Here is an 18,888-nt window from a genome sequence, read left to right on the forward strand (position 1 = left end):
TTATTTTGTGTGTATGTCATGAGTGGGCACTGCATATATAACTCATACTTTGGTCATTTTTAGATGGCCTTTACCACATGTCCTCTTACCACACTGCTCCAATTAATTAGGATTCATAAAGTCTTGGAGAATATGCCTTTTCTTGGTGGAGAGTTTTTTCCCTCCCTCTCTTTCTCTGCCATGACAGTGCACACCTACTCTGTTCCTCTCGAGCTTACTTACTGGAACATTTTATTCTTGGGTAGAAAATACACAGATAGCTTATAACACTCCTTTCAGTAATATTAATCCTGCTTTTTTATTTTCTTTTAAATAGCTACAGTGAAGTACAGAGAGGCTTAATTTACTTCACCAGGATTATTTAAGTTTTCACGGAACTGTTAATATGACCTTTGAGTCATGACTCCCTTCTTGCTTTAATTACTTCACCACTCTTTTCCATGGCTGTTATGACTCTAGATTTAGCCTGTTTGGTCATGTTTGGGTATTAAAATGGTATTATTGAATGTGCAATGAAAGGGTCCAGCTTGGGTTGGAGATTTGCATAATTAGCCGCTAAGGTTTTCTTTTGTTGTTTGTTAAGGAATGGACCTTTCTTTTTTACCCTCCTTTATGAGTGCCAGCACTGCTGCCCTAGAATAATACAATGAAAATAAGATCTCAGGCAGTCCATGAAATTTTACTTAGAAAAGGAAGAAATGCGAGAATGGGGGTGAGGAGGCTGGCATCTAGGAAGGTCCAGGAAGGATACAGAAATATAAACCATGTGCATATGCACCACGGAATTATGACAACTACGTGTTTAAGACCTGTGCTCTGGGGACGAGTCAGGAATTCTCAGGGGCAATAGTTTCCCAAGGAAAAGAAAAGGGTTCTGTGGTCAAGTAAGTTTGGGAATCCTTCCTTACTCTAATTCTTACTTTTGCATCTCCTGAAAATTAACAATGCACATTTAATGTAATGTGCATAATTTTTTAGGAGTCCTGCGGGGGGGGGGAAAAAAAAAGCTTAGCTTCCCATTTCCAAAACTGATATGACCATGGGTGCTATGTCCCATCTAATACTTTCAGAATTAATGTCCCATGGAACACACTTTGAGTAACAATGCTCTGAATACATGAGTGTTTGGGTAAATTAAAAAGTGACTTTCAGCAAAATGGAATGAGTAAAGTTAAACCCTGAGCATCTTTAGAGATGCTCATGCGAGTCTCCACGGCACAGTTAAGGAACAATGTCTTTGGGTTATAAAGTTACACTATTTGACTTTATTCTCTATGTCCTTGTTGGGGGAAAGATGGGCTGATAAAAGCCCCTGTGCAACAGCAAATATGTGGTGATAATTTCAAGGTGATGTGATCAATGCCATAACTGAGTGAGTAACTTGAAATAGAACTTATAAAAAGTCTCATTAGAACAGTGACTTCTTGAGGCACCTGGGTGGCTCAGTCGGTTAGGTGTTTGCCTTCGGCCCAGGTCATGATCCCAGGGTCCTGGGATCGAGCTCCGCATAGGGCTCTCCACTCTGCAGGGAGCCTGTTTCTCCCCCTCCCTATGCCTGCTGCCCCCCCTGCTTGTGTGCTCTCGCTCTCTCTGTCTAATAAATAAATAAATAAAATCTTAAAAAAAAAAAAAAAGAAAAGTGACTTTTTAAGTCATTTATAGGCTGACAAATATATTTTTTCTCTCAAATTGAACAAGGTTAGTGCTTTAAATGGAATTAGGAATCCAGTTATTATTTTCAGTTTCTGAGTTAGAAGTAGTTGTATTCCCCTGTTTTGAAGATAATTTACCCAGTTACACAAAAAGAATAATGCAAATATTTTAAATGCCCCTTGAGACCTAGTATTCCTCTCAAATCGAAGCATTTATGAGAATCTACTTAGAAAACTGTATTTAACTATAGTAACTCTCTGTTCAGGACTTACCATGTTTCCAAGGTTTACTCCTTTTCCCCCCTCAGCACATTAGATTTCCCATGCTGCCTGTGAATGGAGTTCTAGTCATTTGCAGGGCAGTTTCTGCAATTTTTAGCCATTTCTTAGAAACACTTGGTAAATATCTCAACTGTTTGCTGTGAAATGAAGCCCGAGGATATGCTTTGACATTGAACTAGTTCCTAATGTGGTCAGTCCACGAATGCTACTTTCCTCGGTGCTTTTACCGCATCCTACTTTCAGTATTAGTGTAAGACACACACCATCTTGCCCAATTTATGGTTATTTGGCATATCTATCTTTAGTCACCAGAAAAGCACAGCCGAGGGGTCTTACGAGCACGAATCATGGTCCTCCCTCCAGGGTTATTCAACTGTGCACAGTCAGAAACCCCAATTTTGAAACAATGTAGGTAATTTTCAAAACGATATAAATGCCACTAACGTATTCCACTTGGGAAATGGATTAATTTCTCTACTCCATTTCTGTGTCTTCAAGATACATATTCTAGCGTGTCATAAATTGTCTTGAGTATTGCACTTTGCCCGAGATACATCTTGGTCATGTCGCTAACGCGCGTAAAGCTGCAGTTCCACCTGAGTCGCGTGAGAACGCAGAGTTTGGGATGAAGGAAAAACAAATCCCCCTAGATTGACCCTGGAGGAGGAGCTAGTCCTCTTTTTCACAGATTATTTTTTAAGTGGACTTCCCAGCTAAAATACAATGGATTTAAATATTTGAGATGACATTTTGCCATTAAAAAGAATCTGAGTTTAAGTCATTAAATTTTAAAATGGCAGGTGAAAGAAAGCAAGAGCAGAATTTGCTTCGTAGTTAAAGGTCACAGGCCCTTCTTGTATTTGGGGAGTGAACAACAGGGAATTAAGGGTGGTCATGTAACACCCATGTTTGGAAAGTTCGGAGTAAAAACACTTGTAAAGAAGTGGAGGGAAAATGGCCACTGACCAGAAACTGCCTGGTGTCTCCGGGCTGCTCTGGGGAAACCCATATTACACTTCACCTTGTCCTATCTTGACACAAGGCAATCAGATGATAGAGGATGAGTTCAGGTTTAGGGGTTAACATTTATCTATTTAAAAAATTTTCTCCTTGGAATGCCTGGGTGGCTCAGTCAGTTAAGCATCTGCCTTTGGCTCAGGTCATGATCCTGGTCCTGGGATCTAGTTCCTTATCCTGCTCCCTGCTGAGCAGGGAGCCTGCTTCTTCCTCTGCCTGCAGCTCTCCCTGCTTGTGCGCTCTCTCTCTCTGACAAATAAATAAATAAAATCTTTATTTTTTTTTCTTCTTTTCTAATTAAAAAAATAGCATTCTAGAGTTCTCTACAATTGCATTTGTTAAGCAAAGATGAACTTGCCAATAAAGCCGAAGTCAAAGAGAATGGCTATGACTTTAAATTGCTTGTATCCCAAACCGTCATGTTTTTAGTCTTCTGGGATGCATTTACTCTTAAAAACTAATGTTGAACTAATGCCCGGGTTCAAATGAGGTCAATCTACTGAAAAGCCCCTCACAGATTCTGCCTCTCAAGAACAACATAAAGAAAAAGAAAGCAATTTAAGAAAAATCTAACCTTCTGCTTCACTGATGGTCGCACCAGCTAGTTTGCATTTGTCAACACATTCTTCTTGGGCCTGACCATCTGCAGACAGGTGGCATTCAATGCAGCTCCTGTGAACATTATTCAGTAGAGTTTATCAGTTCGTGTTGGTGGAAAACAGATATGCAGCTGGGATATTGCTTTAGCACTGTTACTATGATTCGTGCTATAAGAGTATCTCATAAGAGGATGTTGCCTTTTGTTACTTTCAGAAAGATATTTGGGTGATGTTCAAGAGGAAATTGCTTTATTCCGATTCCCCTTAGTAATCAGTGTTTCGTGAGCCAGGCTTTATAATAGCTACTATCCTCATTTATTTATAATGACTGCTTCTGATTGGTTAAATAACAAACAAAAAGCCCCAACAATCAGACATACTTATTTTGGTATTTGATTTAGTTTTTTGGTTCATTTTACATTCTCCTGAGAAAGGTTTATGCTCCTAAAATATGATCAGTGACTAAACAAATTCGAATTTCTTAACAGAAATGGTCTGTATTTTAACAAGAATTCTAAGATTTCATACATGTCATGGATGACTATTTAAAGAGTCACTTGTCTGTAACTATTTTGAATGAGTCTAAGCCTTAAAGAGTTATTTTCAAAAGCTGAAGTTATGGCTTGGACCTCATTAATTCAGGCTTTTTAATAAATGACCACTACTTACAGAAAAGTGTATTTCCAAGAACATAGCCAGGGAATTAAGCTTCTCTAATGATGTCTATACAACTAAGTAAAACTCAGAATCTGAATTAATCTTGTGCTGAAAATCACTTTACAACTAGATTCTGTTTGGATTAACCCAAAACAGCAAAAGTTTTCTTATGCATCATCCTGCCTCTCTCTTCCCCAGGCCATGCAAATGTATACTCTTTTAAGTGCTGGAAACATTCTCCTTCCCACGCTCCACCCCCAGGTTTCCCCCAATCTCAGCCAAAACTGTCCTGCCCTAGGCAACTCTTCCCTAACCCTTACACATTAGTTCTCTTGCAGTGTAAGCCTCTGTGTTCCTTTGTAGGAAGGGCTGCGGAGCAGCAATCGATGTGGGAGTGGGGATAGAAGTCTTGGCTGGAAATTGCCTTTGCATTGCAATTATATTGCATTTATCTAGGTTATATATTTACTTAGAGTGGCTTTGCAGGGGGCTGCTGGACACTGTGGAAACCCTTAAAACCTCTAACCCTTGGTGCATCTCATTGATGTCTGCCCAAGCTTGTGTGGTAGCCCTGCTGTATGGTTCCATAGCACCCTTCATATCCTTTATTGTGACTGTCAGCTCAGTTACAATTATAATTGTATTATATTTTTATTACATTTACTTTATCATAATTTTATTATAATTATTATAATTACTTTATAATTACCTTAATTATTATATATAATTATTATTATATTATTATAATTACTTTAATTAATGTCTGTCTTTCCCACTAGATTCTTAGCACCTGTGATGACAGGAACTGTAACTGTGTCAGTCATCACTATAGGCCCTTGGCTTAAGACGATTTCTGGTGAACAGTAGGTACTTAATACCTATTTGATAAATGAATGTATGAATGAATAAGTGGAATGGACTCATCTCAAAGCTAGCATAAACACCAAGGAGATTACCTGATTCCTCAAACTCAAACTACCTCGACTGTTAACTTCATATTTTATAAACCACATTTTAAATTGAATCATGTTTACAGAGAAGATTAAATAGATAAATAATGGAAGAAACATCCTGAAAGGACATTTTACATTTAATTCCATTCAAGTACATCTAACCATGTCCCCACACTTCTCTTGGAGTATGTCCAGGCACAGCAACAGAGAAGGTTTGACACCTGAATGGTGAGGAACCACTGAGTGAATATTGATTTTCTCACTCTGTTTACACTAGAAATGCAAATGTCACCATGTTGGGTACAGATTTAATGAAACTACGAACTGCTTTAGCATGTTTGCTGCATAATACATTATACACTGCAATGTCATAACACAGCCCATTCGGAGACTTGCTTCACTTGACCTAGAAATGTTGCCCCCACTTCCATTATGAAGTTACTTACCAACCAAACAAATAGTGATTTACTGGAAAACAAAAAAGTGGTTTGTTGTTGTTGTTCATGTGGTATAAAAGAAAACACAACACACAATAGCTGTGTAGAATGACAACCAAAGAGAGTTGCCAAAGAGCATGAGTGGTAAAGAAGAGGGAAGAAATGGAAAGCCACAGTCCTCTTTCTGCTTTTTTGCCTCCTTGAGTCTATAGAGAGGAATGAATCAGCAAGGTCAGGCTGTAAACTTCTAGATAAGGAAGAAGCTTGTCTGTTTCCCCTGAAAAGGCACTGAATGTGTGTGTCATCAGTCTACCTCCAGGGCATTCCTTATGTGTGGCTGGTATTGTAAGTGAAAGGCCATCTGATGTTATCAGTGTTGGACATTAGCTCAGCTTCCCCAGGCTTGTCTCTAGCAGAAACGTGACATTGTGGTCCTGGATAATCAGGACAAAGAAAGAGGCAAGTGAGACACCGACGTTCCAGGCTGACGATCACAGGGGCCTGCCTGGTGGGTTTGTGTATTTGAATGGATGGTCAGAGAACAAACCCGCCAAAAGCAATATGAGGGAAGTTGAGACATTACCGTTTAGAGTTACAGGGATCACCACAGGTAGGACAACGTTCACAGGTCTGTCCAGAGGCTCCGGGATTCGTGCAAACACACTTGCCACAGATGCAGTCCCCTCGCCCGCTACAGAGCACTCCATCCTCAGAGACGCAGGAGTCCGTGCTGGTGGTGCAGTTACAGTACTCGCCTGCCCAGCCGGGCCTGCACACGCATTCACCGCAGTCACACACGCCGTTATCTGCAAAACAAATGCTCCGTGATGCTTAGGGCCACGGCCACTTCAGATGGGGGGGGGGCGGGGAATCTTTTCCCTTGGCCTTTAAACACCATCAGAAAGACTGAAGAAGAAAAATGAGAAAAAAGTGAGTGTGGAGGGGGGGTTGGGGGAGCGGTGAGCGTAGATATATTTTATGGAACGAATTTTGCTAAGTGTGTATATTTATTGATCTGGTCTCTTAACTGAAGACCAATCTGATTACCTGATGTTATATCAAAAAGAACTTACAGAAAAATGAAATGAGATAATCCAGAAGCCTGTAATAGCAACTTCAGGGGTGTGTGTGTGTGTGTGTGTGTGTGTGTGATTATGCGTATGTGTGTATTTAAATTGTTTTTACAATTTTTTTGCTTTTAATTAAGGTGCCATAAAATAGAGATGCAGCGCAGACCTGGGTAGGGCCTTGCCTCTACAGCATTCAAGCCGGGTGATCATAAAAGCCTCATCTATCAAATAGAGGGAATAAAATCTTACAGCAGTTTTGGTCAGATGAGATAATGTGTAAATCTTCTAGCTTCCCATTCACCAATTAGATGTCCTACAGGCATATAGTGAGTGCTCAACAAATTCATTTATTTAAGAAACTTTAATTGAGCATATATCATGTGCCAAAGATTGCATTAGGCACGAAAATACAAAATTAAATAAGGTCACTGAGCTTATAGTCTAGAGTAGGAGACAGGCAAATAAATACTACCAGTAATAAATACAGTACAATGGGATAAGTGTTATGCACACAGAGGGAGAGTTTCCAAATTAGACCAGAGATTTGGAGATACTTCCAAAGGAGGTGATGCTTGAGCTGAATTTGGATGCTATAGATAAAAGATAGAAGAGGGTGTGAGCTGCTTAATACCCACAGTAGTTTCATATAGGTAGAGTGAAAGGTGCATATGAGCAGTGGCCAGAGGGCAGGATGGCGGGGGTGGGGGTTGGAAAGGTCAACAGAAAGTCAGAAATCACATCATGAAAAGCTTTATGGGCTAAAGAAAGAACTGTTATCCTAAAAGTTATGGAATTTTAAGTAGAGACCTGAATAAATAGATATGTGTCTAGAAATATCCTGGCATCAGTAGAGAGGGTCAAACTAGAGACAGGAAAACTGGTTAGGAGGTTTTGTTGCAGCAAATGAGGCAAGAAGATCTGAGGTCCTGAACAGCACCAGTGGGAGTGGAGAGGAAAGGGGATACAGTTCAGGGGACGGATACTCAGGGCATGAGTGCAATTACTGCCATGGTGGAGGGGGCAGGGAAGAGAGAGAGGGATAGAATCTTCCCCAGGTGACCAGACAGCTGCTCAGTGGAGGGTGCTGATTTTTACTCACCTGGAATGGAAGCTGCCTGCTCATGCTCACTGACTTATCCCCAGTGCCTGGCACAGTGCTTAACTGTTGAACGAATAGATTGTTCTGAAGCAGAGGAAGAAGAGCAGCTTTGGGTAGGGAAGATCATGAGTTCATTTTTGGTTCTGTTGCGTTCTGAGGGCCCTATGGGACATCCTAGTAGGCAGAGATATATATACGTATGTATATATATGGAAAGAGAGACAGAGAGGTTTGAGGTTTGGATCCATCAGAGATAGATGGCAGGTAAAGCTATGGTAGATCAGGTCATGTAGAGAAAGCAGATAGAGTGAGAAAAGCCCTGAAGAGCATCAGCATTTAAAATGTGATCAGAGGGGCTCCTGCGTGGCTCAGTCGTTAAGCTTCTGCCTTCGGCTCAGGGTGTGATCCCAGGGTCCTGGGATCGAGCCCCATGTCGGTCTCCCTGCTCAGCGGAAGTCTGCTTCTCCCTTTCCCCCTGCTCGTGCTCTCTCTCTCTCTCAAATAAATGAATCTTTAAAACAAATGTGATCAGAGAGAAGGATCTTACCAGGGAGACTGAGAGGTAGGAGAGCAATGAGAGCAAAGCTGCAGAAACCTAGGGCAGAGGCAGCTTGGAGGAGACGGCGCATGGCAACTTGCTGCAGACATAGCTCGTCTAAGTTATCCTCTAAAATACAATTGCTTTTTGTTTCTTCCTCAGCAAAAAGGGAAACTTATTCTCATGATAGGGATACATTTTTATATTGAAATTTATTCCAGAAAATTAATATGATTTATAAATATTGTTAAATGAAATGTGCATTTCCTTTGAGAGAGCCCAAGTGTATCACTGCATGTAAGAATTACTTGGCAAAAATTTAGAAAACTCTTCCAAGAGCTCCTGTCGGAATTTAGAAACCCTTCTTTCTGCAGCCTTTCCTCAACCATCTACCATATCACTGCTAATTGATATCCACAAGCAACCAATTATAAAGTACCTGTTCATATAACCACAACCACAAAAACAACAACAAAACCTTCACGATGGCTTCATGAAGAAACAAGATGATAACCAAAGATCAAGACAAAATTGTCAGGCTCTTTTCAGAGGGATAGGTCTTTCTGGAATGCCATTGACTGAAAACTGTAAGTGCATAATGGCAGGAAGTATTTTCTGTAATGCTATTTGCCTGTTAGTTTCCCGTCTCTTAGAATCAAAATATAAAAGACTAATGGAATTTGGGCAAGGGAATAAATCAATGGAGCCCTATATCTGTGAGTGCTTACAGACGGATGAAAGAAGGTACATGAAAAAGAACATTGTGGTAATAGGCCTTCAGAGAAGTGACACATTGCAGAGTGAATTAGTTGTTGAAGAAGTGAGATCTGCATGAGAAGGGGAGCTGAACCATATGTTGGCCTCTGCTGCAAACAACAGAGTGTCTGTTCACAAGGCCAGGCACCGTTTTTATCCCTGCACTAAGCAGGGTGCCAGGCACATAGTAGGTACTCCACAACTATTGTTGAATTTGAATAATAGTTCTTACTTTTGTTATACCATTTTTTAAACTTTTTTTTTTTTTTTTTTTTTTTGAGTAGGCTCTACACAAAGTTGGAGCCCACCTCAGGGCTTGAACTCATGACCCTGGGATCAAGACCTGAGTTGTGATCAAGAGTCGGAAGTTTAACAGACTAAGCCACACAGGTGCCCCTATTATACCTTTTCAAAAGAAAGTTAACTAATAATACAGTGACATCCTTTGCGATGTTACTACAAACAAAATAGCTTTTGAGAAACAGTAATGATTGAGAATTGTAAAGGACCCTCAAATATGAAGGAAATTGGCATTAGGGAAGTTTTCAGAGTCCAACTGAGGAAATCATTGTGTTTTCTAAATAGAATATCTCTAACGATCGTTGTATCTGATAAAAAGAGAGGCCCTATTGTCAGACCTTCCAAACTACAATGCACAGATCAAGTCAACTCTTTCTGAGTGTACTTCCCTTTGCAAGCATGGCACCAAGTAAAGTGAAAGACCACCCACAAACCGGAAGAACTGTGTTGCTGAGCACAGTTCAGCAGTCTACACTGCTCTAGAATTCTTCGACCTAAGATTTAAAGGGTGAAATATAGGTGGGGGTAGGATTGCGATCCTCCTGTATTAGATTACAGGTAGAATTTTTTTGAAAGGTGATTTCAAATGTTTTGAGCACATATTTTGTTGAAAGATTTTTATTAGAGATGCAATCTGGGAGTCTGCCGAGCATATTCTTTTCAAGGCGTGGTGACAGCCTCTGGCTTCGGGCTGTGTCCTGCCTACATCTTATGAGAAGAGAACTGATGTGGATTTGGAAACACACCCATTAAATAAGGAAATAGACCTCCGAATGAAAGGGGAGAGAAATGTGTCTCAATCTGGACAGACCCTACATTCTTCCCTCTCTGGGGAGAAGATAGAAGGCAGCCTCAGAGGCACTTGCTGGTAGCAAGGGCCGCCGCAAAGAAATGAAATGGAGGTACGCTTCTAAGGGCATCACAGGGTTTTCAAAGAGCTCGGAATTCTTTGAGGCTTCTCTTCTCAGGCCTTTTTTCCTGAAAATCAGTCTCTTTTATATGTTCCTGACACTGCGGTTTGAAAACATAACTTTCTTAGTTTTCTTTAAAGATAATGGCTTTCTGTTTTGAAAAGCTGCCTGCTCACACACTGTGAAAAAGGGAGACACTGGGAGCTTAAATTCAGCTGTTCGTTAATATTCCTGTTGTAACATAAATTTATATCATTTAAAGAACATGAACACATTTGCAATTCTTATGCAGAGAGATTATACTTAAATATATGGATACATATCAGAATGATTTTTATAATAGTCTTAGTATATGCAATATATTCTTAAACTACAGTGATTCTCCATATGCGAAGGATTTTAAAACATATATTTTTCTGCTATTTAAACATTTTCTTGATCATAAAAATTCCAAAAATGTTTCATTTTTACCCTTTCCATGGCCTTCATATGTCCTTGTTCATCTTTATTATACCTGTTGCCTAATCTAGTATCTGTCACATAATAAGTGTTTAATAAATATCTGTGGAATGAATGAAGGCCCTGAAAGTTCATTTAGTATTTCTGTGTCCCTTGTCCTTGGCAATATGCCCCTTAAGCAGCCTAGCTTTTTATTTTTCCAAAGTAATAGGCATTTAAGAGTTGGGTAAGATACCGAGAAACCTGATCCAGAAAAGTCTGGAAGATAATGGAGTACAGATTACATGCAATTTTGTGGAGTCTGGGTAATAACCAAAGAGAAGGCATTTCCATTTTTTTGCCTACTGAACTCTGAGGGAAATAACAGAAGAGATGTAAGTTGAATTGGCAGAGATCTCACCCCAAGAGAATGTAAGAGCCAGAGAAAATGCAAACGAAGTTCAGTTACTTTGGTTTAGAGATTGACCCACTCCCTTGATCAGCAAATATTTATTGAGCATCTGCTCTGCCCAGACAAGTGTAGAAGGTGCAAAGGATGCAAAGCCCCTTCTTGATACTTGCCCAGTTGTGGTGTGAGGTGGATTTAGACAACACCTACCTCCGCAGAGCAGCCCTTTGTGCCTCACGCAGGAGAAGTTGTCACACTGGCAGTAAGGCCCATAAATGTTTCCATAGGGAGACAAGTGGCAGATGCACTGCCCACAGTAGCAATCGCCTCTTCCACTGCATGAGGGGTGATCCGGGGCCTCCTTGCAGGAATCTGTGCTGAGTGTGTCCTCCCCACACTCACAGCGAGGACCCATGTGGCCGGGGTTGCAGGCACACACCCCACACTGGAAGGAACCGTTCCCGTTGTGACATTTGGAGCTGTTCACTTCCACTTCTTTCTGACAGTCACAGTTGCATTCCGGACTGACAAGTATTTCTAGCGCGTCCCCCAGCCCCACAGGCTTTATGATAATGTGTCTGCTTCTTCTCTCACAGTTGGGTATACTCACGGTCACGTTAAATGAAGCCTGGAACAGAAAATACTAATTATCTTCTTCCATCCACCGAAAGGCATGGGAGGAAACAAAGTTGCATGGGGATCAGCTTTGCCAAAAGCATTTATTAGGAAATTTTGAAAATCGCTTTTGAAACACTTGAAAGGAAAAATCCAGCTTCAGGGCAACAAGGTCACTTCTGACTTACCTGAATATTTTTTCAGACAATCTATTGACCCTATACTTACTGTGTCTCCCACCTTCATGTGAGAGCATTTCTTTTGGTGTGGGAAGAGGACCCCGTTGTTACAGGTAGCCATGAAAGATAGGTTGAGTCCTTCCGTGTCTCCTAACACTTCAAGTTCCACCTCAGACCGCAGTTCCTTCAGTTCGGACATAAAGGGTTAAAGTCATAACCAAAGAATACAACCAGGAGAATCTGTGAATCCTGTTCATTAAACTACAAGTGAGTAAAATGAAATTGGTCTAAAAGAAATTCACCATACCATCAATCAAGCAAGAGAGCCAGCAAGACACACACACACACACACACACACACACACACACGTGCACATATACTTGTCATGTTTTATTGAGTCTAAGAGGCTATCGATTACAAAACACACCATTATTTTATGACAATGACATTATGACAAAATATCTCATGATCATTCTTTGCAACCTATGGATCAATCCTATTAGTCTATCATGGCTTTGAAAATTATTTTATGCATTCTGAGGGATTTGGCAAATTCTCCAGCCCTGAGTAGCATTGCTTGGCATCTAAAACACTTTTCTTTTTTGCTTTAATCTCAGTAACACAATATAACAATGGCTTCCTTTACTTGTAAGTATTGTCACTTCTTAGCTCCCATAAAGCAGCTGGTTTTTGCTTTGCGAGGAATACCAAATTACAGTCATTCCTTTGACAATGAATATTTGTTTCACTGATACCAAATTTATACCCCGCTGCTGTGTTTTGGTACATTGCTGCATATACAACTTTTCATTTCAATATCAAATCGTCATGCAAAGTTTTTGAAAATATCTGAAAATGGCAATTATGCTAAACACCTTTAACACCAATAGTGAACTTAACAAATTGAGGTGACAACAACATATACAGTTAGGGCCAATTTCATACATTTGCAGGCAATGAATACTCCATTGTGACTTCTACCCAGCATTTGTAAGACACCATTAATCATAAGACATTTCCCAATTTTAGAGATGTTAAACGTGGGAGAAACTGTTCCTTGAAATCAATATTGGAATTTCATATGTGCCTATTATACATTTAATGTAGAGTCGGGTCTGGGGAATGAGTTTAAGATGGGATTTCTGCCCTCAAGATGATTATCATTTTGCTGTGAAAAAAACCAAACAAATGGAACCAAGTAAAGCAGTTAACATGCAAGTCAATCAATGTACCATTATGTTTTAAAAAATCATGTCATACAGATGCAGGTTTGGGACAGTTCAGAAAAGAGTGGTCAGTGAAGGTTGAAGTATTAGAAGTCCTTAATGGCTATGTTGGATGTGGATGTGTGGACAGGATGACAATGGTGTCTCAGGGGAGGGGACCAGGAGAGAGAAAGCTCAGTGCCAGGAGTGTATAGAATGAAGACAAATGGGGCTCAGACCCAGCCCAGACTTCTGCTATCCTGTGAGACACCAGACAACAAAGAGCCTTGAGGTTTGGAGAGATGACTTAAGACCTGTGGGAAATATTTGCTATAGCTTTAAAGCAGGGGCCAATCTGCTGAAAATACAGCTGCAGGGAAGTTGTCTGAGAGGTGTGTGCAGAACAGACTTATGGTGTGTCAGACTTACAGGGCAGGGGATAGGGAGACTGGAGTCAAGAAAGCTGAGATGCTGTATTTGCCCAGGCTGAGGCACAAGGATCAGGAACCTGGGGTGGTTGGTAAATGTGATAACATAGATTGAAGAGAGAAAGACTAGATATGAAACATTATGACAGAGGGGAGATAAAGACAAGGTTTTTCTGGGGGAAGAATGTCAGGGAAGGAGGAAGAAAGAGCTATTTATTATGGGGAAATCTAGTGTTATGTAGACTTTCTCTGTTCCTCTTTCTTTTGCAAAATAAAAGTCTATATTTGGAGGACAAAACAAAACTATGGAAAATAAAAACAATAAAACAGAATAAAAATAAATGTAAATGTAAAACATTATGAGTTAAGTAATACTTCAGCTCACCTAAAAAGATTCGAGTCCCTATAATCCTGGAATTTTAAAAGCATATTCAGCTTCAGATTTTCTTTAAGTATGATTTTTCCAACTGCATGGTAAAATGACCTTATCTTTCTCCAAATTCTAAGTTGCTGACTGTAAATTCTAAGTTATTCTTCTTCCCTGCTTTTATATTTGCCCCATATCGTCACTCCTTCAGTAGATGGACATAAGGCTGATTTTCCAGAATATAGTCTTCATCAGTGATTAAAGTGTCATTTCTCAGTCATAAAGATTATTTCTATCATGTCTTAGTATTTCAAATTCTGCCAATTTAGCATTACAATTTACTCTTTTAATCTGTTTCATTTCAATTAGTTACATTATAAGTTTATTCATCCAGAAAATATTTATTGACTGTCCATGATGTGCCAGACACTGTTCTAGGTGCTTGGGAAGCAAAACCCTCTAAAATAGCTGACCTTTTGTAGTCTATATTCCAGTGCGGGTAGTCAGAGAGGAAACAACATAACACATAAGAAAATTATGTAGCATGCTAGAAGATGACAATGCTATGCAAAACATTAGGGTGGGATAATGAAGATTAAGAGAGTGTGTTTAGGGGGTGTAGTCTGCAATTTTTTAAAAAGTAGAGTAGGATTCAGTAAGAAGATGACATTTCAAGGAAGTGAAGAATCAGATAACATGCAGATATCTGTCAAAAGAGTGTTCCAGGAAAGAAGTACAGTCAGTGCAAAGACCCTGAGGCAGGAGTATGTCTGGCCTGCTCTGGAAACAGAATAGCAAGGAGGCCAGAGTTGCTGCACTGGATCAACTCTCTGATGGAGTAATAGGAGGTGAAGTCACAGAGGTAACAGTGTGAAGGAGAATAGATCTGCTAGGGTCCTTGTAGTGGTTTTAAAGAAAGTGGCATTTACTCTATGTAAAATGAGAAAACAATTAGGGCTATCTATAGAAGAGTGTTATGACCTTACTTAATATTTTTAAAGAAAAATTCTAGTTGTTTTGTTTTATTTTGTTTTAGCAACAGAATGTAGGAAACCAAAGGTGGAAAAGAGAAATAGCATTTAAGAGGCTTTTGCAATCATTCAGGTGAGTGAAAATGGTGGCTCCAATCAGGATGAAGGCAGTGGAGGCAGTGTCTGGATCAAATTCTGAATAATTTTGACGATAGAGCCAGCAAGATTTTCTGATGGATTAAATGTGCAGGATAAAAGAAAGAGGGGAGTCAAAGGTCATTACAAGCTTTTTGGCCCTAGCCACATGAAGGATAGGATTACCATCAATTGAGAAGGAAAAAAACTATTGGTGAAGTATGTTTAGGACAGTCCAGGTTACCCTCCTAAATTGCTAATTAACATCAACCGACTCCTAGACATCTGCACTTGGTTGTCTCCTAGAGAAGTATATATAGCATGGCATGGTTGCTGGGCAGCAATGAGGGCCCTCCTGAGGTCCATGATCATGAATTTAGTGAGATCGGTTAGCACAATTGCATGTTTTTCCCTTTCCTGTTCAGCTATGCAGGGTGAGTGGACAGTTGGGTTTAACCAGGACCATGATCGGCCAAGCAACCTCAGTGGAGCCGTAAGGGGCATGGGAGCTGAGGGTGGGTCTATAGAGTGATCCTAATGGTTGAACTTAAGCTGGAGGCCCAGGCACAAGAGGACATAGAGGGGATGAGGAACTGAAAAGAGAAGGTAGGGTCACTTGAATAAAAAAGAGAGAGAGAGAGAGAGAGAGAGAGGGTAGGGCCAACCAACTGGAGATCCTGATGGGTTGGAAGAAATACTAGGGGAACTAGCAGGAGTGAGCTGAAAAGGTAGGAAGTGCTGAGCAGGGAATGGGTTGCATGAAACTGAGATTATAGAGGAGTCTATTAGCGATGGCAAAGTTTAAGTATGACAAAAGGGGGATAAGATCATTTTAGAAGCAGAGTTCAAGAAACAAAGGCCAGAGTACAGGAAGGAATATATGTATACTGAAGCTGAAATCAGGAGGTAAAGCAGGAGTAATGTTAGAGACAGTGGCTCTGTGAGTGCGGAGCAAAGGGAGAAATGAGAGATATGAACTGCAAGTCTGTAGATTTGAAATTAGGAAGAGTGGGTGACACAATCTGACCAAAAAAGGGGAAATCGCAGCATTGATATATTTGGAATATCATATTGCAGATTTTGCTAGGAATATTTTAATGTGAATTTCCCAAAGAAAGGGCATAAGTGTTTATGTGTATATTTCATCAAATCATTCACTCATTTACTGAGCATCTACTATGAACCAGGCAAAACAAAACAAACCATGTCACTTCCCTTCTGGAGCTTAAATGCTAATAGAAGAGCTTACCGTTGGGAGCACTGGTATTTCAGTAGCTTTTATTACATGGTTAAGGAAGGAATAAAATTAGTGAATGATGGTCAAATGAATACACACCAGGTATTTCAGGTTTTTTTTTTTTTTGTCAATATGGTACTGTAAAACACTGAGCTGAAATTCAAGTCACTAATTATAAACACAAATTGTCTACCTCTGCCTCAGAGTTAGTCAGAAGTATTTTCTCTCAATGTATTCTCTTTCCTTTCTATCTTTTTATAGACTAGAAAGAAATACAGTCAATGGATCCCCATATTTTATTTTATTTTTTAATTTTTATAGATGGGAGAGAGGCAGAGGGAGAGAGAGAATCCCAAGCAGGTTCCACACCCAGAGTGGAGCCGGACGTGGAGCTTAATCTCACAACCCCAAGGTCATGACTTGAGCTGAGATCAAGAGTTGGTCACTTAACTGACTGAGCCACGCAGGTGCCCCTGGATCCCCATACTCTAAAAGTTCTTTTAGAATACATTTTAAAATAACAGGATAGGAAAATAATGTGAACTAGTGCCAAGATCTATTACACACTTCATTCAGTGAATCACAACGTTATAATAATAACTCCAGAGCAAGATTATATAGTATAAGAATGATAGACACTTCTTTATATTTTTGGACAGTAACATAAGGACATGAGATTCACTTCAAATGTTTGATGCCTTGATTCTACCACCCCGTAAGTTACGTGGGTGATTTGGGAGCACAAAGGGAGACAGAAACCCTGACAGAGTAAGCAGGGGCATGCACGGGGCTGGTCAGACAAGAGGGAGAAATGTTTTTGATGTTTACGGTTTTCTAATTTGCTGAATTCCTTTCAAGATATTAGTGGCCAATGCTTCTGAGAGTTCTGGGTTAAAGAAAATTGAGTGTGTTCTAATGCAGTGGAGGATTGCTGTGTGATTTTATCTGATTCTACACATTAAAACTTTAATTACTGCATAAGAGGGAGGATGGTTTTTATAGTAGTTTGTTGACAAGCTTTCCTGTCTGGAAGAATTTCAAGCATGAGCTAATGTGTAGTTAATTTTTGATGTGAGCTAAGAACACTGAAGTTTCTGAGGACATAAGTTCAAAAAAACCCCTCATCCTATAGTTTTAATGGACACATCTGTTATTTTATTCTCTGAAGAAATGTATTTGAGAAGAAATACCTTGTTTTTCCCACTTAAGGTGAGTTTCAAAATTGGTGGTATGTTGTCAAAATCACTGGAAAGTATTTTTTGCAAAATGCGTAGCTCTTCCTTCCCTTAAAGTTCTCCTAAGACGTCTGTGAGAGGAATCTGGATACACTTTAAAAGCTTCCCAGATGATTCTGAAAAGTTGTTTAGTTAAGGAACACTGGCTCAGTACATGCCAAGTATTTTCATATAGTGCATATAGGTCATTTATTTGTAATTTTAAAACATCCAAAATTAAAATTTTATTTATTTGTTATTATGTAACTGCTGTTTAGAATAACTATCGGAGATTTACTGCTTTATAAAAATTTACTTTTTTCATTCATGTTCTAATTTAGACCTTCATTTTCATCTTTGTGTGCATGTATGTGCACATGTATGTGTTTTTTCTTTGTTAGTTAAGGCAAAAAATGGAAAGGGTACCTAGAAAACAAAATAAAAGAAGATCTGGTAACTGGCCATCTACCATTGATTAATTATGTTATGAAATGGGGACAAAGCAAGAGAACATAGCAACCCTATAGCTATGTATTTTCTTTTAAGGGAGGAATGCTGTCCTCTGGTACTAATTTAAAGTCAAGGCAAAAAAAATGATGTCTACGTATACATATATATGTATGTCTCTCTCTCTATGTATATATCCATAAAAATGAAAAATTCTTTGGTCCTCAAAAGTAGAGAATCTACAAAGTGGTGCTCCTGATATGCTTGGTGTCTTTTTTCCTCTTTGAGTTATGAGGTAGTCTTATTAAGCCTGTGGAGTTACTTCTCCACATAGTTCTGTTACTCACTGGTATTTTAAACTAAATTTTTTTTTTTTTAGGCAGGAAAGAGGGGAGCTTAATTGTAGGGCTCATGGAGCCTTTTCAATAGAATTAAAATTTTGCTATTGGTTATAATTACAAAAATAACTTCAACTTTATGATCAGGTTATGATTTTTTACCTTATTCCTCACCTTTCAGGAAGAATATCTGCAAATAAGGAGAACAAAATTTATGTTTTGGCTGCATTAGTGCAGAGAGATTTTGTACTCTCTCCACTAACAAATCCCAGTGCATTTAACTGCCTAAAACACATCTTAGTTTTTGAATACCACAGAAATGCAAAGAAAAAACAAAGCAAAACAAAAGAAAACAACTGTAAAATATCATACTTCATAAGCCGAGATGATCAGCTGGAGAATGTTTCCGGAGTCCTTTCGAAGTAGCCCTACTGTAGCTCCAGGAATGAGTTTTGCATAATTCTGTAAACAAAAAAGAATAAGTCAACCTGCTCCCTGTAATCAAGAAATGTTAAGTGTGGGTTTCGGCCTGCCGGTTGAGATCACCTCTATTTAACTGGCTGGGGGAAACAGGGTCCTGATAATAAACCAGTGTTTTTCCCGAAACTGTGGCCCTACTGGTGCTCCTTCCTGT

The 18,888-nt window shown here is 39.5% G+C and overlaps 1 protein-coding gene across 6 annotated transcripts in view; it reads right to left on the reverse strand.

The window, feature by feature from the left end:
• The window catches only part of ITGB6 (integrin subunit beta 6), a 127,284-nt gene that overhangs the window by 15,606 nt on the left and 92,790 nt on the right, over positions 1-18,888 (reverse strand). For all 6 annotated transcript variants that reach the window (XM_087860968.1, XM_087860973.1, XM_087860976.1 and 3 more), the window contains 5 exons: positions 18,627-18,716; positions 11,962-12,096; positions 11,329-11,746; positions 6,181-6,403; positions 3,526-3,623 (listed from right to left, as the gene is read on the reverse strand). In XM_087860968.1, coding sequence (XP_087717094.1) covers positions 3,526-3,623; positions 6,181-6,403; positions 11,329-11,746; positions 11,962-12,096; positions 18,627-18,716 — 964 coding nt within the window. The remainder of the gene's footprint in view (positions 1-3,525; positions 3,624-6,180; positions 6,404-11,328; positions 11,747-11,961; positions 12,097-18,626; positions 18,717-18,888) is intronic.

The sequence above is a fragment of the Ursus americanus genome, chromosome 1, assembly GCF_024610735.1.
Source record: "Ursus americanus isolate L20-20 chromosome 1, mUrsAme1.1.p, whole genome shotgun sequence".
NCBI classification, from domain to species: domain Eukaryota; kingdom Metazoa; phylum Chordata; class Mammalia; order Carnivora; family Ursidae; genus Ursus; species Ursus americanus.